Genomic DNA, 27471 nt, shown 5'->3' on the forward strand with positions numbered 1-27471 from the left:
ACGTGGCTTGGTATTGCAAGCTTGGCATCTAAGCAACCTCGGACAAATGGGGAAATGTGGAGAGTGAGCAGGGTTGGCTTCCACTGGGGCTTGTCATTTTAGACAAAGTTATGGAAGAATTAGGCAGAATTGCTTAATTCTGTTCCTGTAACTCATGGATGCAAGTCTCCTTCTGCTAGAATTCAGAAATTCATCCATTGTGAACTGGTGATTAAGTTGGAACTAGGAATGTAATAATTTTTGTAATGTTCTATTCTTCATTATTTTATATTCATCTATTCAAAATGCTCAAGATAGTTGTCCTCCAAGTAGATGATGTCAAAAGTCTTGAATCTTGGTTCTGTAGCAGTAATACTGAGCATGAATACATAAATCCTGCACTTAGTTCACAAAAACTGGATTGCAGCCATTTATTGCTAAAAATTCTACACTTCTGGGTATTGTATGTGATTGGCACTGTGCATTTTTAGTGTGGATCTAAACTTCAACTTGAGATTTTTTTTAAAAAAGGGCACAGTGTGAGAGCAGTCTGGTTTTGGCTTGGAGACTGGTAAAAGCGTTGGAACCTTTGGTTCGGATTTTGTGTTTCTAGTGCTAAATAGCTTCATTTTAAATTTGAATGGGTACATTTTTTGCTCATCCAGTACTGTATGTTAGTTAAACATTGACAATCAGATGCAGGGAAGGAATTAACAATGTGAGTAAGATGGAGATGAATATTATGTGTAGAGTGTAACTGACTGGATATTGTGAGCAATCTAACTGTCCAGATTTTGTTGGTAAAATTTGATACCCAGAGGTTTACCTGTTTTAAATGCAAGTAGTCTCATTTTTTCCATACAACAAATCAATGGATCAGTTTATAGTTGTGAAGATCGATCGTGCTGAGATTTCCCCAACACTTGGACAGATAGATTGTAAACAAGAAAGCAGTTTATTTTAATGTATTTAATTATTTATGTCATTGGATACTTCTTAAAATATCAATATTTGAAAATGTTTTTGATATTTCTGAATGTTAGAGACATTGATCTTTGTGAAACCTGACAGCTTTTAGACCCAGTGTACTGTTGGTGGCCTGGTAATATTCAGTCTACACCAGTGTAGTAGGGACACTTTGGATTCTCCACAATTGGACAAGGTACATTCAAGTATTGGGTGATGGTGGGCAGTGGCTTTTATAGATGTGTGGTAGTTGTATAATGAGAGGCTGCATCACAGCCTGATGTGGAAACACCAATGTCCTTGAACAGAAAATCCTACAAAAAGTAATGGATCTGTCATGGGAAAAGCCCTCCCCCAACCATTGAGCACATCTACATAAAGTGTTGTGCTGCAAAGCAGCATCCATTATCAGGGATAGCCATCGCCCAGGTCATGCTCTCTTCTCGTTGCTGCCCTCAAGAAGGTGGTGCAGGAGGCTCAGGTTTCACATCAGGTTCAGAAACAGTTATTACCCCTCAACCATCAGGCTGTTGGACCATAGGGGATAACTTCATTTGCCCCATCAATGAAATGTTCCCACAAGCTATACACACTTTTTCATGGACTCTTCATCACATGTTCTTGATATTTATTGCTTGCTTATTATTATTATTTCTTTCTTTTGTATTTGCACTGTTTGTTCTTTGCACACTGAACACCTGAGTTGGTGCAGTCTTTCATTGATTCTGTTATAGTTATTATTCTGTTATGGATTTATTGAGCATGCCCGTAAGAAAACTAATCTCGATTGCTTATGGTGATATACATGTACTTTGACAATTTTACTTTGAACTTTGTACTTGCAGGAAACTGGTGAGCGTGATTGGGTGTGAGTTAAGGAAATGGGATCCTGTGATCAGAAAGAAAAATTTTGGTTCTTTTTTGTTGTCCCTGTTCCTTGGTTTAAAATGTACAAATAGTTTTTATCGGTGGAAAGCAATGAGTATCTTGCCATTCCGTCTTGCTGTGTACAGGATGCAGCAGAAGCAAATATTGAATTCCTTTGACCACTCTTTAAAAATTGACTATTGTCACCGTATACTCTACCAATATAGATGTACTCTAATAATTCCTTTCATTTAAAGTTATTCCAAAGATGATTATGGACATATGGTTTCAAATATATTTAATAGGTCTCTAGTTTGTGTGCAGTGATCTCCCACAAAAACCCATGAATCCTTGGCTTATTAATAATATCATCATACAACAATACACAATACCTTTTTTAGTGTCAGTGTGGAAAACCAAGTCTTTTTTAATTTCTGGTGATGTGACCTTTTTTCACACACCTAAACTATTATTTTAAGATGACAGTAAGAGCAAGGGTACTAACACCAAAGGTATTTATTAATTTCTTTTTGCAGGAGGTACTCTTGACTCTAAGAGGAAGAAGGAAAACAATTTATTTGATTTAGACCTTAACAAAATAGAACTTCAAAACTATCAGGAAAATAGAGAACTAATTTTTTTTTATATTTTGGCTTGACTGTTTTAGCCCAGAGTCAGTGGAAGCTAGTCCTGCAGTTATTGAGAAGAACAGCTACTCAAATCACAACTATGGAAGTGCTCAACATCATGGATACAGAGGTTTGCCTTATGCAGTAAGTATACAAGTCCTGTTCAAACAGGTATTATCATGTACATTTCTTTCTGGTGGGTTTAAAACAAAACTGTAGGAACGTTATTTCAAACTGCCAGATTTGCCCCTGAAATATGACTAAAATGTAGTTAGTCTTGTAAGAAATTATTTGAACAATTTAGGAGTATGAATTGGCAATAACCTGTCCTGGTCCAAGCATGTTGATATGACCGAAAAAGGCTCACCAACACCTCTAACCCTAACCCTTACCATTTTTTAAGGCACTACAGAAAGCATTCTGCCTGGATGCATAATGGCTTGGTATGGCAATGTTCTGTATGTGACCAGAAGAAACTGCAGGAGGTATGACCCACTCTCCCTCCCCCTCCCCATTGTCAGACTTTTGAATGGATATCTTATTCAATAAGCTGGGCTCTTGGCCTCATAATCTACATTGTTATGATCTTGCAGTTTATTGGTGACCTGCACTGCATATTTTTCAATAGGTTTTAACACTTTTAATCTGCATTGTTTTACCATATTCTAGCTTAGTACACTGTGTAACTATTTGATCTGTATGCAAGTCAAGCCTTTTACTGTGTCTTGGTATGTGCGACAATAATAAAACCAGTACCAAATACAGCTCAAACCATGTCATCAAGTTCACTGATGACACGACCGTGTTGGGTCTCATTAGCAAGAACAACGAGTCAGCATACAGAGAGGAGATGCAGCAGCTAATGGACTGGTGCAGAGCCAACAACTTGTCTCTAAATGTGAACAAAACAAAAGAGATGGTTGTTGACTTCAGGATGGCACGGAGCAACCACTCTCCGCTGAACATCAACAGTTCCTCGGTAGAGGTAGTTAAGAGCACCAAATTTCTTGGTGTTCACCTGGCGAAGAATCTCACCTGGTCCCTCAACACCAGCTCCATAGCAAAGAAAGCCCCACAGCGTCTGTACTTTCTGAGAAGGCCGAGGTAAGTCCATCTAACCCCCACCAATCATCCTCATCACATTCTACAGAGGTTGTATTGAGAGCATCCTGAGCAGCTGCATCACTGCCTGGTTCGGAAATTGCACCGTCTTGGATCGCAAGACCCTGCAGCAGATCATCCGGGTCTCTCTTCCTGCCATTACAGACATTTACATTGCACGCTGCATCCACAAAGGAAACAACATTATGAAGGACCTCACACACCCCTCATACAAACTCTTCTCCCTCCTACCATCCAGGAAAAGGCACCGAAGCAGTCAGGCTCTCACGACCAGACTATGTAACAGTTTCTTCCCCCAAGCCATCAGACTCCTCAGTACCCAGAGTCTGGACTGACACCAACTTACTGCCCTCTACTGTGCCTTTTGTCTTGTCTATTATTTATTGTAATGCCTGCACCGTTTTGTGCACTTTATGCAGTCCTGGGTAGGTCTGTAGTCTAGTATAGTTTTTTTTTGTGTTGTTTTACGTAGATCAGTGTAGTTTTTGTATTGTTTTATGTAGCACCATGGTCCTGAAAAACGTTGTCTCGTTTTTACTGTGTACTGTACCAGCAGTTTTGGTCAAAATGACAATAAAAAGTGACTTGACTTGGCTAAATGAGATTAAAGGATAAGGGAAGTAGGAATTAAGAACAGCATCTTAGAAAATGCGCATGAGTAGCAATATTTGCTGTGGCTCTGTTTCAATTTGAAACTGCATCTCTTTGAAAGGAACGTTAATAATTTGAGAAGAGACTAAAAAATAATGTTAAAATTGCAGAATAAGCCAAAGTAAGAGACAGCAAATAATTATGATCATTAAGACATTAGGTGCAATTGACAAAAATGTGGCTGAAGCAATTTAAATGCCGGTTAATTATTCTTGGTTGAATAAAGCTAACTAAGTGGTGTGGAAATGTATAAGAATTTGGGAATTCATGTCCATAAGACCTTAAAAGCAATGGGGCATCAAAAGACTTCAGATGCACGAATTTGAAACAAAAGCAGTCTTTGGAGAAACTCACAGACAACATATGTGAGGTGCCATTTAGGTATGGCTCCACAGGTATTTTAGTAAAATTTAATTTAGGGACAGGAAGAATTCCTTATCAAATATGTTCATTATTCAGTACTCTGAACACTGAAGTTATATCTGCTGAAGTTTTCTGTTTCACTCAGATTGAGGGATTTCATATACATATTGGGGTGTGCAAATCTATTTTAATTAAAATAGAAAATATTCTGTCATTAGCACTATACATTTACTGTAATCATTGAAATACGGTATTTTACCATTGTAAACTTGAAATAATTATGATGATATCCTTGTTGATCAAGTGAGTAGTTGTCATTTAGACCTGCAGGTTATGAGTTGAGGCCAGTAACATATCGGTTATGTTGGCATTGACCTCCTATGTAAGGCAGTGTGTGCTTGTAATTTGAGAACTGAATTCAATTTGAAACAAATCTGGAAATAGAAAATCAGGGTTCCTGCTCCTGCTTGATATATTTGTAGTTCCTGCCATATAACTAAGTTTAGGAGAACACAAATTATTAGTGTTCTTGATTTTACTATCAAGACTTTTGCATTAATAAGGGCAGAAGGAGGTAACCGTTATAAGCAAAAAGGTAAAAATAAAACACCAGTTCACTTTGTACAAATAAAAGAACCATGTGAACATCTGTTCAGATCCAAAATGTTGAATTTAGACCCTTATTATTTTACAAAGTGCTGTTGAAAAAGACAAAAAATTGCCAAAACAAAACAGGATGTACAAGGGTAGTTCCCAGGTTGTAAAACTTGTGAACATCCCATGCTGCATAAATGAGCTGTCATAATATAATTAAGTTCAGAAGTCCATCTTGCTTACGCATGTTTGTTCCTATGAATGGCATACTAGCTTACACCTCTCCCCCTCCTCTTTAAATAATTATTCATTCTTTTCAATCTTGTATGTTTTTATGCCATTCATTACAATACTGTGGAAATATAAGACCATAAGATATAGCAGAATTGGGCCATCTGGCCCATTGAGTCTTCTCTGTCATTCAATCATGGTGGATCCTTTTTTGTTCTCCTCATCAATCCTAGTTCCTGGCCTTCTCCCTGTAACCTTTGATGCCATGTCCAATCAAGAACCTATCAATCTGCCTTAAATACACCCAACGACCTGGCCTCCACAGCTGCAAGTGGCAGCAAATTCCACAAATTCACCACCCTTTGGTTAAAGAAATTTTTCCACATCTGTTTTGAAAGGGTGCCCCTCTATCCTGAGGCTGTGCCCTCTTGTCCTAGACTCTTCCACTATGGGAAACATCCTTTCTGAATGTACTTTGTCTAGGCCTTTCAACATTCAAAAAGTTTCAATGAGATCCCCCTTCCATCCTTCTGAATTCCAGTGAGCTCAGACCCAGAGCCATCGTATGATAAGTCTTTCATTCCTGAAATCCTTCTTGTGAACCTCCTCTGGACCCTCTCCAATGTCAGCACATCTTTTCTAAGATGAAGGGCTCAAAACTGTTCACAATACTTAAGGTGAGGCCTCATCAGTGCATTATAAAGCCTCAGCATCACATCCTTGCCTATTGCTTTCTAAACCTCTTAAAATGAATGCTATCATGGCATTTGCCTTCCTCAGCACCAACTTGATCTGCAAGTTAGCCTTTAGGATGTTCTGCACAAGGACTCCCAAATTTTTAGATTTTCTTTCCATTTAGAAAATAGTCCACACGTTTATTTCTGCTACCAAGCGCATGACCATATTCATCTAATGAGCCTGTTCATTGCCTGTACTGAACATTCCAAGTAAGTAGGACAATATATGTGAGAGAAAAAAGTACGGTAAACATTTTGGACCAATGGCTCTTCTTCTGTGGTTTGATGCTATTTGACCTGCTGATTTTCTGTTTTATTGCAAGCAGCTGTCTTGGGCTCATAAAACACAAAAAAAACTCAGATGAGGTGCTTTTGTAATCTAATTAAAACTTCATTAAATGTAAATCATGGTATATTTCCAAAAATGTGGATTATAAAGGTGTCTACTCTGCACACAGATTTATTTAGAATTGATCCCTTGTGTGAAACCTATTAGAGCAAATATGAAATTGTGCATATCAGCAACTAGTGGAACTTGGAAACAAGTTAACTTATAAATTCATATGAGCCAATAAAGAGCGCATGGTGTGGAAAATATATTTTGGTAAAGCCAATATCAGAAACCAAGTTAGAAGCTTATAATATCCCACCAGGATATTGAGGACAGAAGTGCGGGCAGGTAGATTAAGGAAAGGTATAAAAACAACAAAATTGTTGTAAACAATAACTTCAGCTTCCCTAATATAGACTGGGATCTCCTAAGTGCAGGAGGTTTAGACAGGGCAGAATATGTTAGGTGCATCCAGGAGGGTTTCTGAAAACAAATGCATAGATTGTCCAATGTTTTACAGTACCAGTGACGGGTCCACTTCTTGCTGCTGTCTGTAAGGAGTTTGTACATTCTTCCCTTGACTGCGTGTGTATACTCTGGGTGCTCCAGTTTCCTCCCACAGTTCAAACACACTGCAGTTGGTAGGTTAATTGGTCATTGTAAATTGTCCCATTTTTAGGCTTGGTGTGAAATCTATGATTGCTGGGTAGTACAGCTTGATAGGCCAGAAAGGCCTGTTACTTGCTGTATATCAATAAAGTAAAAAGTGAGCCTGGGTGGGTGTCTGACCTTTATAATATGAAATATTATAATGGAATATTATAACACCATTTCAGTAAATGTGAAATTATTTGCATAATATATTATTACATTGTGCTAAAATCCTGTTTTGTGGGTTTGTTTATGTAGCGGCTCCATAGTTCCATTACTAGTTGAAAGGATTTCAGTACCTTGTGTCTTTGGGTTCCATCCATCCCTCTGGGTAGTCTACCAAAATTAAGGAGATCTTATGCAAATAAAAAAGAGCTGCCTTGGAGGGCTCTAAGCACCTGTTTTCCATCAGGAATGTCATTCTATTTTCCTTGTATTTTAAAAGTGAGGTTAAATCTCAAGGCTATAAATTCTTGCATCTTGCTATGCAGTTTTGTTCTGCTTGAGTTGGGAAATTTGTGGCTGTTAATTATCATCAGTAGGAGAATAATAAGTTGGGGAAAACAATATATTTCTGAAAAGAAAACTATCATGTCAATGCTGTGTTCTAAGCACAGTTTATGGAAAGAAAGCCTTTTGAAATCAATGTCTTTTAAATTTAGTCAGCAAATATGCTTAAAGCTGTTTTTATAAGTATTTGTGCTTCAAAATATGATATTCCTTACACGATAACTTTGTCTTGACTCTGATAGTTCCTTGAATTTTTAATGCCCAATTACAAATTATCTTTGTCCGAGGAATATTGGTAATTTTTAGGAAATGAGTTATGGCAAAACTTTCTAAAAATGTAGGTGAAGAAGAACTTACAAATAAATTACATTAAATAAATTGTTTTACTAAAATTAAATCCAATGAAACATTTTAAGAATAATGAGTATTGAAATTTTGTAAACCTTTTTGGAGCTTATATTGTTGAAATTGTAGGTCTTGCTGGAGAAAGTATAGGTATACCTCAGGTTGTTATATTTAAGGTGACTCCCTGGCTAAGTATTCTCAACACCAAGGGAGAACATGGTAGCTGAACAGTTAGTGTGACAGTATTGCAACTGGGGGGGGGGGGGGGGGGGGGGGTTCAAAGTTCAACTACAATGTCATCTATAAGGGGCCTATGTTGGAATGCGTAGGATTTCTCCAGGTTCTTCGGTTTCCTCCCGTAGTCTAAAGATGTACCAGTTGATTGAAATGGAGAAAAGTTCAAGTAAGCTTTTTTAATATGCCAATCCTTTGGTTGGATTTGCATTAAGTTTCATTACATGGGATAGTACTGCATTCTTGGTAAAGTGGCTGACTTTAGTAATGGCCTGATCTGTGAAATAAGGAAGCTAATCCCTTTCTCTGAGTAATATTCATTGCATTTGGAAAGAAAATGGGAAACAAATGACTGTTAGATGTAAATAGAGATATGTTTAATATGGTTTTACAATTAAAAGCTGGAACTACTTAATTAGAGTAGTTAATTGATTCATTATATTCTGTTTTTCTATATCACTTAATTCATGTTCTCAAAGTATTCTTGTTTTTGTTTAAAGGATCATAACTATGGTGCTCCACCACCTCCAACACCCCCAGCTTCACCACCTGCACAGACTATAATTGCCCGAGTAGAGTTGAATAGACTGCGTTGCCAACGATATGATGATAATTCTGAGGATAGCGACAGTTCATCTGAAGATGAAAACATTCCCTGGTGTCATTGCAGCTTAACTCAGGATGGTTTTATTATCACGTGTGAGAACTGCAGGTATGAAGTAATTTATAATTAAGGTTTTTATTTGCGTGCATGCATGGATGGATTGCTGCTTTGGTATGAACAGCATCATGTTCACAGATGGACAGTTTAGTAACATTAAACGCCCAGTTCAACAACAGTTTTATTGAAGTTATTGCAACTTGTGTGTTGAGGTGGTGTTCAACATCATCCACAAGAATATTCAAGATTTTGTTTTGATTAAAAGCCACTACAAAACAGATCAAGACCACTTGGCTCACCTTGCTAATTTTCCCTGTAACTTTATTTTGAATTCACATCAACTCATCCCAACACCACAAGCCCTATGAATTCTTCCTCCTACTCCTATTAACTTGATACAACTTATAGTGGTCAATTAACCTCTTGGGCCTGCATGTCTCTTGGACATGGGAGAAAGCCAGAGCACCTGGAAGAAACTCACATGGTCACGTTGAAAATATCCAGATTTTACACAGATAGCATTGGAAGTCAGCATAGAATGCTTGTTAAAGCTAGTAACCTAGAGATCTACCTGCACCTCTGCTGTTTCCATAAATGTCTCAATGAAAACCTTAATATATAACAATTTTGTTTTAAGTATACACAAAGTGCACTGCAGATGCTGTGGTCAAATCAAGACGTACAAAAAAGCTGGATGAACTCAGCAGGTCGGGCAGCATCCATTGAAAGAAGCAGTCAATGTTTCAGGCCGAGACCCTTCATCAGGACTAAAGGAGGGGGCAGGGGCCCCATAAAGAAGTGGGGAGGGTGGAAAACCAATCAGAGGAAAGATCAAGGGGTGGGGGGGGGGATGCAGGGAGTGGATAGGCAGGAGAGGTGAAGAAGGAATCTAAGGGGAAAGCACTATGAGTAGAAGAAGGAGGCAGAGTCATGAGAGGTGATAGGCAGCTAGAAGAGGAGACAGTGAAGGTGGGATGGGGGAAGGGAGGAGGAGGGAATTACCGGAAGTTGGAGAATTCAATGTTCATACCGAGGGGCTGGAGACTACCCAGACGCTATACGAGATGTTGTTCCTCCAACCAAAGTTTGGCCTCATCATGGCAATAGAGGAGGCCATGTATGGACATATCCAAATGGGAATGTGAAGCAGAGTTGAAGTGAATGGCAACCGGGAGATCCTGTCTATTGTGGCGGATGGAGCATAAGTGCTCGACGAAGTGGTCCCCCAATCTGCGTCGCGTCTCACCGATGTAGAGGAGGCCGCACCGGATGCAATAGATTACCCCAACAGACTCACAAGTGAAGTGTGGACCAGGAAGTCACGGAGGGAACGATCCCTGTGAAAAGCTGAGAGGGGTAGAGAGGGAAAGATGTCCTTAGTGGTGGGGTTCTGTTGAAGGTGGTAGAAGTTGCGGAGGATAATATGCTGGATCCGGAGGCTGGTGGGGTGATGGGGATCGTTCCCTCCGCCACTGCCTGGTCCACACGTCCCTCCCCACAGATCTCCCACCTGGCACTTATCCCTGCAAGTGTAAGTGCTACACCTGTCCCTACACCTCATCTCTTAACACCATTCAGGGCCCCAAACAGTCCTTCCAGGTAAGGCAACACTTCTCTTGTGAGTCTGTTGGGGTCATCTATTGCATTCGGTGCTCCCGGTGCAGCCTCCTCTACATCGGCGAGACCCGATGCAGATTGGGGGACCACTTCGTCGAGCACCTACGCTCCGTCTGCCACAACAGACAGGATCTCCCAGTTGCCACTCACTTCAAATCTCCTTCACATTCCCATTCGGATATGTCCATACATGGCCTCCTCTACTGCCATGTTGAGGCCAAACTTTGGTTGGAGGAACAACATCTCATATACAGTCTGGGTAGCCTCCAGCCCCTTGGTATGAACATCGAATTCTCCAACTTCCAGTAATTCCCTTCCTCTCCTTTCCCCCATCCCACCTTCACTCTGTCTCCTAGCTGCCTATCACCTCTCCTGCCTATCCCCTCCCTGCTTCCCCTCCCCCACCCCTTGATCATTCCTCTGATTGGTTTTCCACCCTCCCCCACCTTCTTTATAGGGCCCCTACCCCCTCCTCCTTTAGTCCTAACGAAGGGTCTTGACCCGAAACATTGACTGCTTCTTTCAACGGATGCTGCCTGACCTGCTGAGTTCATCCAGCTTTTTTGCACGTCTTGTTTTAAGTATATACATTTCTGGGGTAATGTAGTATTTTAAATATGTTCAAATGGTTTATCCTGACCTTTGGAAAACTACTTTCAGGCTGATTTTAATATATTTATTCACAATTTTTATCCTTACTTACTCATTGTTTTACTGTATACACTGACTATCACAGAGGCCTAGACAGGCGAAAGGTTATCAGACTTCAGCGCAGGAAGCAGGAGAATGTATCGGGTAAGAAATTTGATTTAGTAATTATATTTGCTTTATACAGTACTGTGCAAAAGTCTTAGGCACATGTAAAAAGATATGGTAAAGTGAAAATACTTCCAAAATAATGAAATTAGGTTTCTCAATATCAAAAAATATAAAAAACAGTACAGAATAAAAACTATATCAAATCAATATTCGGTGTGATCTTTAAAACTGCATCTTTTCTCTTGGGTACGCTGTCTTGCATTTTTGTAAGAAAATCAGCTGGTAGATTATTCCAAGCACCATGGAGAACCTACTACAGTTTGGCAGTCTTTGGCTGTCTCTCTAGGTAGTCCCAGACAGCCTCAATGATCTTGTGATCATGGTTTTTTGGAAGTCATACCAGCTGTTGCAGAACTCCTTGTTCTTCTATTTGCTGAAGTTCTTTATGACCTGACCGTATCTTTGGGGTCATCTCCTGCTGCTGAATGAAGTTGAGACCGATCAAAGGCCTTCCTGAGGGTCGTATCACAAACGAGAGAAAATCTGCAGATGTTGGAAATCAAAGTAATAGACACAAAATACACATGTAACATCGGATGTTTTCTCTTTTCTATAGTTACTGTCTGGCCTGCTGAGATCCTCTAGCATTTTGTGTGCCTCCCTGATAGTAATGAGTGATGAGAATTTGCTTGCACTTGTCAGCTTTTAGGATTCCATTAATTTTGACCATATCTCCAACTCCATTTGCAGAAATGCAGGCTTAAACCTGCAGGGAACCTCTGCTGTGCTTCACTGTTGGTTGCAGATACTCATCCATGTAGTACTCTCCAACTCTTCTACAGACAAACTGCCCCTGTTTGAGCCAGCAATTTCTGTTTGACTTGTCAGTCTAGAACACTTGCTGCCATTGTTCAGCACTACAGTAAATGTACTTCTGTGCTTGGGTGGATCTCTGGTCTTTGTTTCTACTACAGAGGAATGGCTTTTTTGGCAGCAACTCTCAGATGAAGACCACTTGGCTAAGACTTCTCTGAAGTGTACAGGAGTGTACTTGAATTCCAGTGCTTTCTGTGAGTTCACAGCTGGACTTCTTCCGAATTAGAAGCGGTATCAGTTTGATGTATCTCTCGTCTGCTGCATTCAGTTTCCGTGGCTGACCACTACATTTCTGGTCCTTAACCTTGCCCGTTTCTTTGTGCCTCTTCAGAAGACCTTGGACAGCACGTCTTGAAACTCTCGTTTGCTGCGAAATTTCTGTTTGGGCAAGACCCTGCTGATGCGGATGACCACCTTCTGCTTTTGTTTCTACACTCACTCTTGCCACGGTGCAAGAATTGATGATTTGAAGATTAAACACATGTCTGTCACATTCTCACCTTTTTAGTTTGGTTGTTTTTTTTTAGCCTAATCTGATACCTTTTCAGTCTGTTTCAATTAATCAGTTTAGTTCATTTAACTCATGGCATTGATCATTAGTACCTGTTTGTTATCTTTGTAAAATCATTCACTGGGCTATATAAATTCAAATTTTTATTGAAAATGCTCTATTACTTAATATGTTACCTTCTTTAATGAAATACAAAAAAAAACTCTTTAATTTTTTGGGAAATTAATGTTTGTAAATTTAAAATTTGCCTTTTTCTACTGCCACTTATGCAGAAGACAAAAAAATTTATATTAAAAAAATTGAGTGCCTAAGACTATTTCACTATTTGCATACTAGATAACATTTAGGGTGACTAATATTTGATTTAACTGCTGTTATTTGTTTTTATTTGAATTTTGTATTTTAAAGGAATATGACTGATTTTACTGACTTATTAAGTATTCAATGTATCATTGTGAAAGTTAAATAAGTACAATGACTTGACTATCTTTCAACTAAAATGCTTTTGAACTTTAGAAATGCATATTAACTGCCCAGTAATTAGGTCAGCCTAATCCTCCAGACTTTTTAGATTTTTGAAGATGAACTTTATCTAAATGAGGATGTTTATTTTTCCATATATAGGAGGATAAAATAGAATCGTCAAAAAAGGATTTAGGAATAAAAACAGGTAAAGCCTGAAAAAGATGTATAAATTTAGGTAGAATATTCATTTTAATAGAATTAATTTGTCCAATCAACAATATTGAAAGAGGTGACCAATTTAATGATATCCTTTTGACATGATTCAATGAAGTAAACTCAGATAAGAACTTATTAGATCTAATTTTTAGTTTAACACCTTTTCATAATGGTTCAATATCTAATATTTATGGTATGTTACTGGAGACGAGGAATGTTCCTTTAGACAAAATTAATAATCTCTGGGAACAAGATTTACAGACATCTATCAATATGTGCTCGTCATTCCCTCATACAATTTAAGGTGGTACATAGAACTCATATGACTAAGGATAAGCTATCTCATTTTTATTCTGATATATCTCCCTACTGTGACAGATGTAATATTGGAGGAGCTTCATTAATTCGTATGTTTTGGACTTGTTCGAATCTTGAAAAATATTGGAAAGAAGTTTTTCCAAACTTTTTCCTAACTTTTTAAAGTCAATTTTAAGCCTAACCCTCTGTCGGCAGGACAAGATATTAAGCTGAAAGCATCTGATTTACATATTTTGGCCTTTAGCTCTCTTATAGCTAGGAGGATGCTTTTGTTTAAATGGAAAGATGTTTTTCCTCCTGCTCATGCTCAATGATTATGCGACGTTGTGTCATAGAGAAGATTCGTTGTTCAATTTCTGAATCTCTTCAAGACTTTCAAACATTGTGGGGACCTTTTCTGAATTATTTTCATAACCTTCAACTCATTGTTTAAATTCAGATGTTGGCTATTATTAATCTTTATTATATGAGAAGGTTTTCACCTTTTTTTTCTCCTTAATGAACAGCTTCGGTCTTGGGAGGGGTTAGATTTTTTTTGTAATAAGTTAGTATGTTTCAATATAACTATTGATTAACTTATGTGAATACGTTATTATGAATGGATACAATGTAATTGGTAGTTTTTTAACATCTTTTTTGACCTTTTATATACACTTTCTTATACTCTGTATTCTACTATGTAGAAACTAATAAAATATTGGAAAGAAATGCATGCATTTTTATATAAATGAATGGTTTCCAAAGAATAAAAAGAAATCAAATGTAAAATATTTGTAAACTACGTAACAGGAGATTAAAGGACATGGAAATATATAGTTGTAATGTACCCCTTAGATCCGCCAATGAAAAAGAAGTTGTTAAAATATTGTTTATTCGGCCCTTGTTCATGAAGAAATGGACTTGGAAGGGAAAAATATTGAACATTTGGATTAAATAGGAACAGTGATGAAATGTGATGCACTAATGTAAGGGACTAATGTCAATCAAAGGAGTCAGGTGTAGTGATTTGGTGTTTGTACTTAATGTGGACTTGCAAGCAATTCATTTTCTTGCTTTCAATTATACTACGAGATAAATCCATAAAAATTGTATTTTTGACCTATTTTAGTAACAGTACTCTCAATTGTTATGAGAGTGAGAAGTACTTTGCACTCTAGACATTTGGTACTGTAATCTAAATGGCAGGGTCTTTTGCAGTTAGATGACACAACTAATTGATAAAACCTGCTGTATTGAAATTACTGAGCACAGGTAGATTGTCGTGACCTCTCGCATCATAACAAACCAAAATTGAGATAGTTCTGCAGGCCATTCTGAGGAAGTTAAGCATATATTTTTAAATTGTTATCACCTTTTCCTCACAGTTGGAGATAGCAGTGCAACTGAAAGTGGGGATGAGGAGGTATCACCGTCAACTGTATCCTATACTGCAACACAACACACACCAACTAGCATCACACTCACAGTCAACCGTGTGAAGAGAACCAAGGCAAAGAAGAGAAAGAGAAGTACAGAAAAAGCAAAAAATGCCCCCAAAGCCAAAAAGATAAAGGTAGGTGTTGCACTTCAAGAGCAAATGTAAAATGTAATTAGCTGTTTTTCCCCCCTAAAGTTACAAAACATTTTTGCTACAACTTGGCCATGATAAAGAACCTCATCTGAAGAGATTAAAGCAAAATAAATCCTTGTTTACACCCAAGATTTTCACATGGCGTCTGTGGACCCTAGAGTGTTCACAGATAATTGTTAGGATACGTAGGTCTGCAAGACAGACTGAGGCTAAATCTGCAAATTGCTTCTGGAAGTCTTTATTGCTGTTATAGTGTATTTTTTAGTAACTGGCAATGCTGTTTTCAGAGTAGAGATAAGATTATTAGGTATGTGCCAATTTTTGCAGGGATTTTACCCAGAACTTTTGAAAAGTAATGAATTTCAAACATCTGATTTAATGTGCCTACAAGGTCAACATGCAGTCAGGAGAACTACCATGCAACACTTGTTACAATGTGTTGCTTTTACATATATTAGAGAGAAAGAAATAGTTTTTTTTGTAGACCAGCTCAGTAAAGTATAGTTATTGAGGCATATGGTTAATGATAGAGGAACTGGAAATATTATCAATGTGTACAATACACAAAGCACAGAAATAAAATTGTGGAATATACCTTATCACATTCCACAAAGTAGGTTTTAATGGTTAGCTGCTACAATTGTTAACATAGTAATTTTGTTGAAAATTAATTTAAAATTTTCTGATTCTAATGAAAAGCCTTTAACTTGAAACATTAATTTTGTTTGTTTCCACAGATGCTGCCTGAACTGCTCAATGTATCCATTTTAAATGTTTTCATTTTAAATTGAAAATAATTTACTATGAAGGACCTAGGGAATATCTGTTGGGCATGAGCATTTGTTTGAGACAAGAATATGGCTTTGTATGAAAGAAAAGCCATTTTTTAGTAAATATCACTCCTTTGTTGTGTCAAAACTTTGCCAACATTTTAGAAATGTTTGGGTGTGAGGAGATTTACTGGATACAGAAAATGCTGACTAATTGGTTTTTCCAATTTCACTGTAACTTCTGATTCTTCTTTTGTAGGCCTTTCGAGAAGGTTCCAGAAGATCTATGAGGATGAAGGTATGGATAGAGAAAAGTTTATGCATTAGTATTTCTGTTTTGATTTTAAGTTGGAAGTGATGTATTATGAAGGACCTAGGGAATGTCTGTAGGGCATAAGCCTTTGTTTGAGACAAGAATGAGGCTTCGGGGCTGTGTACTGAGTCCCCTTCTTACTCCCTGTATACCCATGACTGTGAAACCACCTACAGTTCTAATCTGATTATTGATTTTGCTGACAACACTATCTCAAACAATAATGAGGTGGCCTACAGGGAAGAAGTCATCACCCTGACACAGTGGTGTCAAGAAAACAACCTCTCCCTCAATGTTGCAAAAACAAAGGAGCTGGTTGTGAACTTCAGGAGGAATGGAGACGTCAATGGATCTGGAGTTGAAAAGGTAAACAGCTTTAAGTTCCTGGGCATCCACATCACCGATGACCTCAAGTGGTCTGTACACACCAGCTGTGTGGTGAAAAAAGCACAACAGCGCCTCTTTCTTCTCAGACGGTTGAGGAAGTTTGGTATGGGCCCCCAAATCCTAAGAAGTTTAAACAGGGGCACAATTGAGAGCATCCTGACTGGCTGCATCACTGCCTGATATTGGAACTGTACCTCCCTTAATCACAGGATTCTGTAGAGAATGGTGCAGACAGCCCAGCGCATCTGTAGTTGTGAACTTCCCATGATTCAGGACATTTACAAAGACAGGTGTGTAAAAGGGGCCCGTGGGGTCAATGAGGACCTGAGTCACAATCTATTCCAGCTGCTACCAAATGGGAAACAGTACCACAGCATAAAAGTCAGGACCAACAGGCTTCTTCCACCAGGCCATCAGACTGATGAACTCATGCTGATTTGAGTGTATTTCTGTTACATTGACTGTTCTATTTATTATAAATTGCTATGATTACACATTTAGACGGAGGAGTAATGTAAAGATTTTTACTCATGTACGTGTAGAATGTAAGAAATAGAGTCAATTCAATTCAATTTGCTGTTCAGAATCAAACTCGGTTTGTTATTACTGATGTGTCGCGAAATTTGTTGCTTTTTGGCCATAGTACAATAGAAGACATAAATTATGGTAAGTTACAAACATAACGGTGTAAAAGAAGAATAGCAAGGTAGTATTCATGGGTTCACGAACAGTTCAGAAATCTGATGGCAGAGAGGAAGAAATTGTTTTTAAAACATTGCATTTATCTTGAAAATGACAGATGTTAGCAGAGTGATTGCCAGATTTAGTTCTTTTCAGCAGTAGTACTGGTCCACTTCTCGTTCACAAATGTAACATGCTGTTTTACATTTCCTAATCGATTTTTGTTTTGAATATATGAACAAAGAGCATGTGATTCAGTGTTTTGTATTCATTTATTTTGAATGCAAGCATATGTAATGCCCTAGGTAAAATGTCTGCTGCTATGCTGTGAAGTATTTTCATTTTAGCAGTTTTCTGTATAAGCAGTGTGTCCTGTTAGTATGAGTGTTATGGCTTCGGCTGAAGGTAAGGAGCCATGTTGTCCTACTTAGGAACATGGTTCAGTCAATTGGGGTACAGGTAGTCCCTGAGTTACGAACGTCCGACTTACAGACAACGAGGAAGGAGAACGCCATACGCCATTTTAAGTCAGATCGTGACACCATCCACCATTTTAAGTCGGATCGCAGCGCTGTCTGCCATTTTAAGTCGTTGCCGTTGACACTGTGTTGAGTGTGTAACTTTGTATTTGGCTTAAATTTTCTTAGTAAGATTTACCTTGCCCCCCCCCCCCCCCCTTCCGGTTGGCTGGTGGCACAGTGTGATCAGCGCCAGGCTGGAGAACGGAGTTTCCAGAGTTCGATCCAGTGACCAACCGCTCCCGTGCCGGGTTGATGTTGAACCAGTGACTCCCGTACCATCCTTGCCGGGTTGATGTCGAGCTCACAACTCGACCTCATAAAAAAACCCTGCCACCTCCAGTTTAAATTCCCACGTGGAATATTATGGAGGATCAAATACTCAAACCCATCACAGCCCCCACTTGTCCCTTTTAACCTGTCTCAGTGTGGTGGAGTTTAGGACCCGGGGAAATTCAGTGCGGTGGTCCTTAGGACCCAGCGGACCTCGGGAGCCAGTGGAGGTCGGGACCTGCAGCCCACAGTGTTTCTGTTCCGTTGATGGGAAGCGATCGGGATTGAAAATAAATTGGAAATAATAAAGCGATTGGAAAGAGTTGAAATACTATCGGTCATTGGAAAAGCATTAGGCTACAGTTGGTCAATGATCAGAACAATTTTAAAGGATAAAGTGAGAATAATGGAGCATGTGAAAGGCCCTGCCCTGATGAAAGCTGCAATTATTACTAAGCTGCGCAGTGGTTTAATTATTGGAATACATACATTTCTTAAGTGTTTTATATGCATAGAAAAGTAAAAGTATATACTATATACTAAGACAAACGTTTGACTGACTGACGCTAAATAATACCGGATGTACTTGTTCTGACTTGCATACAAATCCGACTTAAAGATGGATTCAGGAATGGAACTCGTACGTAACCCGGGGACTGACTGTAGTCTTGGTACGTGTCGTAACTTTCTACCCAGTGGAACGTCTGAGAATGCTGGGCAGGAGCAGATTTCTGAAGGACAGTAGTCTGGTCTGGTATTTTTTTGAGAGCTGCAGAGCAGGGCATAAGGGAAGATGCTGCAGAATCCCATATGAAGAAGTGACCCTGTTGTAAGAAGTTCTTTGTGCAGATGAATGGTTTCAAGGAGGAAGAACCAATATTCCCGTGAGAGCCAGTTCATTTGAGATGGTCTTTGAGGTAAATTCGGACTGTGGTGGGTGCCTTCATGCAGACTGTGGGTTCAGCGTCTGAGTAAAGTGATACACTTGACTACTCCAAGAATGCTTATATGCACATTTAGACTGGTTTAGCTGTAATGGGCCCTCCCTTTTAATTTTATTTTGTTTTTTGTAACTGTTTGTTAAATCTTAAAATTTGCTGAATATGATCCCTTGTAATCTTATGCTGATGCACCATCTGTTAATTTTCTGGCGAATGATAACTTTGCATGGAGCTGGAACATCCAGCCTTTCCTGTTTGGTTGAACCCAGATCATTCCAACCCTAGACATATATTGCATATGAAAGTTAATCTTCTCACCACTGAGTCACATGGCTGTTAGCAGATTTAGTTAACCACCATGAGTACCTGTATGTTGTCGAAACTGGAGCTTTCAGAAGCAGATGTTGGAGTAGCTGAGACCATTGGTACATTAGTGTTGGTCTACCCAGATCTGGTCGAAAGAGCTGAAGCATTCGTTTTGATGGGAACAAATACCTCTATTGTGAAAAAGTTCGTGGGAGATAGCAAAAAGAGAACAACAGACAAAATGCTGGTGGAACGCAGCAGGCCAGGCAGTATCTATAGGAAGGAGTACAGTCGACATTTCGGGCCGAGACTCTTCTTCAGGACTAACTGAAAGAAGAGATAGTAAGAGATTTGAAAGTAAGAGGGGGAAGGGAAAATCCGAAATGATAGGAGAAGACAGGAGGGGGAGGGGTGAAGCTAAGAGCTGGAAAGGTGATTGATAAGAGGGATACATAGCTGGAGAAGGGAAAGGATCATGGGATGGGAGGCCTGGGGAGAAGGAGAAAGAAAGGGGGAGGGGAGCACCAGAGGGAGATGGAGAACAGGCAAGGAGTGATTGTGAGAGGGGCAGAGAGAGGGAAAAAAAGAGGGGGAATAAATAAATAAGTGATGGGATAAGAAGGGGAGGAGGGGCATTAACAGAAGTTAAAGAAATCAATGTTCATGCCATCAGGTTGGAGGCCAAACAGACGTCTCGTCCCGAAATGTCGACGGTACTTCTTTTTATAGCTGCTGCCTGGCCTGCTGTGTTCCACCAGCGTTTTGAGTGTGTTGCTTGAATTTCCAGCATCTGCAGATTTCCTCATATTTCCGTGGCAAAAAGAGAGATGGAGAGAAGTTTTTGAAAGCCCTTTCTGTTCACCCAGTGTTCAGAGCTGCTTTTGTGAAGGTGTAAGTTCCTCCTAAGCTTGGTGATGTGCGTAAACGAGGTACTGTGTGGTACACCCAGTCCAAGTACTTCATGTTCTGTCCTGGGGAAGTAGTCGGAGTGATGGGAAACCTCAAATTCCCCGAATGCATGATGCCGAGACCCTCTTGTTGGATGCTCCGGAGGATCACGAAGAAGAGTAACACTTACCTGCTGATGTGCTGTTGAGCCGTGAACTGCAGAAACCTTCGGCTGTACATGCAATCAGGATGACTGTGATTGTCAGGAATACATTGGAGAGAGATGTTACCCACAGACGTGGGATGCAGATCGCACATCTCTTCCCTGTGGTGGTATGTCTATTTTTCTGGTGAGAAAACTGGGAGAGACCGTCTTTTTGATTGGGAAAATTAACAGCAAAGTCATTCAATTTTAGTGACTCCCTGGTACCTGAGGAATGGAAAATGAGACTTTGAGCTTTGGAAGCTCAAAGCTGTCTTTTCTACTGACGAGTTTGATGTAGGTTGCTCCAAGAGTACTCGTCACACTATTAGAGTGATGGAGGACACCCCTTTCAGAGAGAGGTCTCGATGCCTGGCATCAACGGTAGGTAAAGATGTTCAGCAGCACCTGCTGAAGCTGAAGGAATCTGAATTTATTACTGAGTTGAGAAATCCCAATGTGTCACCTATAGTGGTGGTGAGGAGGAAGAATGGGAAGGTATGAATGTGTGTTGATTATCAAACACCGAATAAATGTCCAGTCCTTGACCAATATACTGTTCCATGGATCTAGGTTGCTCTGGCCTGCCAGGTGGAGCAAAATGGTTCAGTTTATCGGATCTTAGGAGTGGGTATTATCAAATATGCGTTGAGTGAAATAGACAACGAGAAGATGGCTTTCATATGTCCTCTTGGATTCTTTCAGTTTGAAAGAATGCCTCAGGCATATCAGGATCACCAGCTACTTTCCAAGATGGAGCAGACTGTTGGGGACATGGACTTGTTTGAGATACTGATGTACTTGTACTCTTAAGTGGTTGGATCAGCTCTGGAGGAGCATGAGACAAGACTACTGAAAATGTTGGAGTGCCTGAAAGCTGAAGGTTTAAAACTGTCACTGGATAAGTGTGAGTTCTGCAAGAAGTCGGTCAGCTATGCTGGTCACATTGCACACCATCTCTCAGGATGGAGTGGCTATATGTTTTCATTCAAAATAGTGGTGGTAATCACATGTCCAAGGCCCAAAAATGTGAGTGCCCTGCATTCATTCTTCTGAATACAAAGCAGTTGCATGCCTTGAGTCCAGAGGAATTGGCAGCATCCCAGCAAGATGACCCTTGTAAAGGTGTCATTTGGTCATCTGTTGTCAAAGGGACTATGGCCCAAGTTGAGAAGACAAAACACCCTAATTCAATACCATGGTAATACCATTCCCTACTGATGAGGAAATAGGACAGATTGGAATTGAGAAACAAAGTGTTTTTTTTTACAGGGTCATGCCTCCTTCAGACAGACCTCGGCATTCCCATTTGGCTTTGCCTGAGAAGTGCTGGAGGATTGTACTAAAGTCACTTCATGATGACTCAGGTCATTTGGGTTTAGATAAGATCTATGGATTGGTCCAAAGACCAGTTCTGTTGACTCCGAATGAAGCTTGAGATTGAAGAGAATGAAATTGTGCACCCAATTGTATTTGGAGGAAGACGCTGCCCACGAGATTTGCTCCACTATCTCACAAAGTATGGGACCACTTAATTTAGTGTGCATGGATTTTCTTTCCATAGAGCCTGATTCTACTAATGTTGCAAATGTCTTAGTATACCAGATATGCTCAAGCCTTCTTTACAAAGGATCAGAAAGCATCCGCAGTTGCTAAGATACTGTGGGAGAAATATTTGTTAATTGTGGCAAAAATGATTCACAGTGATTAGGAAAAGGTTTTTGAGAGTTGGTCCATATGTGAGTTACTGAGCATGCTTGGTGTCGAGAAGTCACAACATATCACGTTCAAGGTGATACTCAGCCTGAAAGGTTCAACCGAACATTGCTGGACATACTTGGAACACCAGATCCAGCAAAAAGAGCGTGAAGTCAGTTTATTGGGCATTACACTGCAACAACTGTACACAGGATGAAGTTACTGGCTACTCACCATCCTATTTGATGTTTGGACGTGAAATGAGATGTGTGTGGCATGAGGAAAGAACCATAAAAAGCTTCTGAACTAGCAATTTCTGCTACCAGGCAAAACCAAGGAAAGGAGGAGATGTGATCAAAAGACTAGGTTCTCTCAACTGATGCCTGGAGATGGAGCTTTAAGCAATTTGGGATTATTAAGGAAGCATTAATTGGCTGACCCGTGGGTTTCTACACAGTACCTAGCGGAGAGCCAGATGCCAAATTTTCCAGTTTTCTGGATGAAGCCAGAGAATGGAAATAGTCCTGGCAAAATTCTCCATCAGACTCACCTTGTACCCTTGGGGCAGGAAGTGCTTGCTGATTCAGAGCTTGACACAAAACCTACACCTAGTAGGAATGAATGAAATTTTATTTTATTTTTTTGAATGAAATTTTATTTTTTCGGTCAGTCCAAACAACAAAAAGCATCATTTTCCACAATGATTTCATTAAGACAAAATTAAATAATAAAAATCCTTAAAACAGACCGAAAATGTGTAGGCTGAAGCTACAGTTTATTACGCCTACCCCTCTTACTTACACAAAAACATATTTGGTGTCAATCATTGCATCAAAACAAAAAATTTCATAATCTTTTAACACAAAGTCCAATTCTAACTATCATTTATTTACATTACTCCCATTCATTTTAAATCAAGTATTTTATAGTCATTAAATTATCTTTAAATAATTTTTAAACTTCTTAAGTGTGGTACGTGTTTTTAAATTCTTACTACAACTGTTCCATAGATTCACACCTCTGACTTATACATGCTCCTCTCAAATCATATTGACTTTCTCTCATTTTAAACAATCTTTGGATACTTTGTGATAACTGTCCATTTTTACTTTATACATAATTTGTATTATTTAAAAATCTACAAAATCTCTGAATTTTGAAGTGCTTAGTTGAATAAATAATGGATTGGTTAGCTCATAATAAGTTGTCTTATTTACAATTTGTATGGCTTTCTTTTGGAGTAAAAAAATTGAGTTTGTATTTGTTCTGTACGTACTTCCCCATACCTCTGCACAGTAAGTCATGTCTGGGAATATAAGTGAACAGTATAATGTATACAAAGATTCCTGATTTAAGAAATCTTGTGCTTTGTACAGTATTGCAATAGATTTTGATATTTTTGCTTTGACATAATTTATATGTGGTTTCCAGCTTATTTTATTATCTATTACCACCCCTAAAAAATTTTGTTTCAGATACCTTATCAATTTCAAACATCATTTATTCTAAGTTTACTTATATAAGTTTGGTACATCGTTTCCAAATATTAAGAATTTAGTTTTACTTAGATTCAATGATCATTTGTTAGTATCAAACCATTTCTTTATAGTTTTTAGTTCTTCCTCCAATGTATCCAAAAGTTGTTTCAGATGTTCCCCACTACAAAATATAGTTGTATCGTCAGCAAATAATATGCATTTTAATGTCTGAGAAACCATACATATATCATTTATATACAAAATGAACAGCAATGAACCAAGCACTGAACCTTGTGGAACCCCACAAGTTACCCTCAAAAGTTTTGAATTCGATTTGTTTATATGTACATACTGATACCTGTCTTCCAAATAACTACTTAACCAGTCATGTGCCACTCCTCTAATACCATATCTTTCTAATTTTGTTAATAATGATTTACGGTCAATGGTGTCAAATGCTTTTTTTTAGATCAAGGAATATTCCCACTGTGTATTCATTTCTTTCTATAGCTTTTGATATTACTTCTACAAAATCTAGTAATGCTATTGTAGTGGTTCTGTTTTTTTCTGAAACCATATTGCTGTTCACAGTATATGTTTTGTTATAAAATCATTTAACTTTCGAACAAATATTTTTTCCAATATTTTGGAAAACTGTGAGAGCAACGAAACTGGTCTATAATTTGAAAATACATGTTTACATGAAAATACATATCCAGCTTTGTATATTGGATTGACCTTGACTATTTTCATTTTATTGGGGAATTTTCCAGCAATCAAATACTGATTACAGATATGAGTTAGTGGTTTCACAACACAGTCAATGATATTTTCAGTTAAATACATACTATATCCATTCCAATCTGTTGATTACTTGCTCTTTGATTTACATACTATATCAATTATTTCTTTTTCATCAGTTGTTCTAATAAACATAGTTTAAGTGTTTATATTGATAATATTACTATTTACTCTATCTTTATTGCTGGGTTCAGTAATTGATTTAGCTAATTTGGTTCCCACATTAATAAATTAGTAAACCTATCTGCAACCAAATTAGTATCCTTTACTACCATATCATTGTTTGAATTAAAGTAATATGGGTAAACTGTTTTTCTTTTATTGAAAACTCTCCAAGTATTTTTAATATTATTTCTATTATTCTCCAATAATTTACTATAATTACTCCTTTTACAAGATATAATATTTGTTAGCTTATTTTTATACATCTTATATTTAATTTCAGCTTCCTTTGTTCTATGCTTTAAAAATTTCTTATATAATACATTTTTCTTTTTACAAGCATTTTGTATTCCCTTTGTTAACCAAGGCTTATCAATATATTTCTCTTTGTCAACTTTTTTAACTAGAGTGCAGTGTGTATCATACAAATTAGTTATTACAGAAGCAAGTGCTTCTTAGGCTTCATCTACATCATCTACATAAACTGTATTCCAATCTTGTTTAATTAACTCCTCCTTAAGAGATTTAATGAAACCTTCTGTTATATGTCAAATTAACCTACTAGTTTTAATTTCATTATTAATCATGATGCAGCTCTGAAAAGCTACAAAAACAGGCAGGTGATTGCTAACATCATTTATGAGTAAACCTGTTATTTTCCCATCAGTAACATTTGTAAATATGTTATCAATGAGTTTAGCACTATTTACAGTTATCCTGCTTGGTTGTGTGATTGAAGGATATAAACTCATGCAAAACATTGTATTGATAAAATTTGTTATTTGTGTATGTCCATGAGGATTTAACAAGTCAATATTAAAATCCCTGCACACAAGAACTACCTTCTCATTGTTAATGTTATCATATAACCCAGCTAGCTTATCTTTAAATATATCAGTTGGATCCTGGGATTCTATATATACAGCTTATAATTATATTTTTGATCTCTCTAATTCCTACAGTTACACATTCCATAATATTGTCTAAAGCAAGAGACATTTTTTCAACAATTTTCACTTTTATAAGATGATTAAGATGATTTGATATATAGTGCAACCCCCCCCCCCCCGCCCCTCCACTTTTATTAAGCCTAGTAGGAAAACTCTGCACGGGAGGAGAACAGAAAGGTGAAAATAGTGTGATTTCAGTGGAAAGACATGAAGAGGGACCAACTACTGAGTGCTGTACAGACTTAGCGAATGAGGAAATGGGAGTGTGTTATGCTTTGCCTTACGCAAACTCCTGAAGAATTGATGAGAACATGATTGAATCTACCAGCCTTGACTCGGATATGGCAGGGAGGACGAGCAGTGGACAGTCAAACGTGATAATAGACAATGAGGGGAACCTAGTCTGCAGTCTAATTGGGGATGAAGTTGAGCTCAGTCACGTGGCAGGGGTCCTGCGTCACCTGAAGATACAAGTGATAGACAGTGGAAGGCAGCCACTAGTAGACAGGAATGGTCACAAGGAGTGGCTGAAGCTGAAGAAGCCGAAGATGAAATAAGGAGGTCTTCGAGAATAAGTAGACCCCAGATGGGCAGACATATGATGCATCAGGGAAACAGTGTTTCATCCATCCAAATAGTGAGATATGTTACTTCCACTTACAAATGGATTGGGGGTCCTGGAATCACAAAATTGGTTTGAATACTGTGTAATTATGTTTTAATAAGTTCCAAAGTCATGAGGATGTGTCTGTCTTTGTTGGAAGGAGAATGTAATGCCCTGTCTGAGGTTTCTACTGCTCTGCTGTGAGCAGTTCTCTGTAAAGTTAGTATGTCCTGCTAGTATTGAGTGTTTTGGCTTTGGCGAAAGATAAGGAACAGTGTTATCCTACTTAGCAACATGGTGTCAGCCAATCACAGTTGTCTTGGTATGTATAATAACTTTCTGTCCAGTGGTACATCTGAGAGTACTGGATGGGAGCAGATTTCTGAAGGACAGTAGTCTGATTTGGGTTGTGTTTTTGGTGGGATCTGTGGATCGAGGGACAAGGGAAGATGCCACAGAATGTCATTTGAAGGAGAGTCCCTGTTGTTAGAAGTGCTTTGTGTAGATGAATGGCTTCAAGGAGGAAGGGTCAATACTTCTGAGAGAGCCAGTTTATTTGAGATAGTCTTTGAGGGAAATTCATACTGTGACATGTACCTTCACGCAGACTGTGGGTTCAGCACACGAGTAAAGCGATACACCAGAAATAAAGAAATAAGCTCCAAATCTTATGCCCTTCTAATTTTCTTCTCTATTTCTGTAAAATAGAAAATTTGGTAAATATTTCTTTTGTAATTTTATGCTGGTGTGCGATCTGTTAATTTTCTGGTGAATAATAACTTTCCATGGAGCAGTATTTACATTGGATTGACTAGAATTCGTATTGCTTCCCGAAATATCCCACCTTTCCTGCTTGGTTGAACCCCAAATCATACCGGCCCTAGACGTATATTACTTATGAAAGGTGGCCTCACTGCTGAGTCACATGGCTGTTGGCAGAGTTAGTTAATCAGCCAAGTTTGTATATGAGCCCAGTAAGGGGGTTGCACACATTCACTCCTGAAAACTGCCACAGCCAATTCTCATTGACGATATTTTTAACAAATTTTGTCCTCTACTATCTTGAAAGCAGGAGCCATCGATGCATTATTTTACAGTATTAGGACTAGGAATAAGACTGTTGAATGAAGAGCATAATTATAGAAAATAATTGCTACCCACTGCAACTGCTGCCATGTTTCTCCAGTGGGTGGCACAGTGAGATAGCAGTTAGTGCGACGTTATTACAGCTTGGGGCATCGGGGTCAGTGTGTTCTCCCTGTGGAATGTGTGGGTTTTCTTCAAGTGCTCCACCTT

General features: G+C 38.5%; 1 protein-coding gene across 14 annotated transcripts in view; it reads left to right on the forward strand.

The window, feature by feature from the left end:
• setd5 (SET domain containing 5) overlaps window positions 1-27471 on the forward strand; it is a 215040-nt gene that overhangs the window by 60262 nt on the left and 127307 nt on the right. For all 14 annotated transcript variants that reach the window (XM_059944770.1, XM_059944763.1, XM_059944761.1 and 11 more), the window contains 5 exons: window positions 2480-2585; window positions 8711-8922; window positions 11225-11283; window positions 14998-15185; window positions 16233-16271. In XM_059944770.1, coding sequence (XP_059800753.1) covers window positions 2480-2585; window positions 8711-8922; window positions 11225-11283; window positions 14998-15185; window positions 16233-16271 — 604 coding nt within the window. The remainder of the gene's footprint in view (window positions 1-2479; window positions 2586-8710; window positions 8923-11224; window positions 11284-14997; window positions 15186-16232; window positions 16272-27471) is intronic.

Source organism: Hypanus sabinus, chromosome 19 (assembly GCF_030144855.1).
Source record: "Hypanus sabinus isolate sHypSab1 chromosome 19, sHypSab1.hap1, whole genome shotgun sequence".
Lineage (NCBI taxonomy): Eukaryota > Metazoa > Chordata > Chondrichthyes > Myliobatiformes > Dasyatidae > Hypanus > Hypanus sabinus.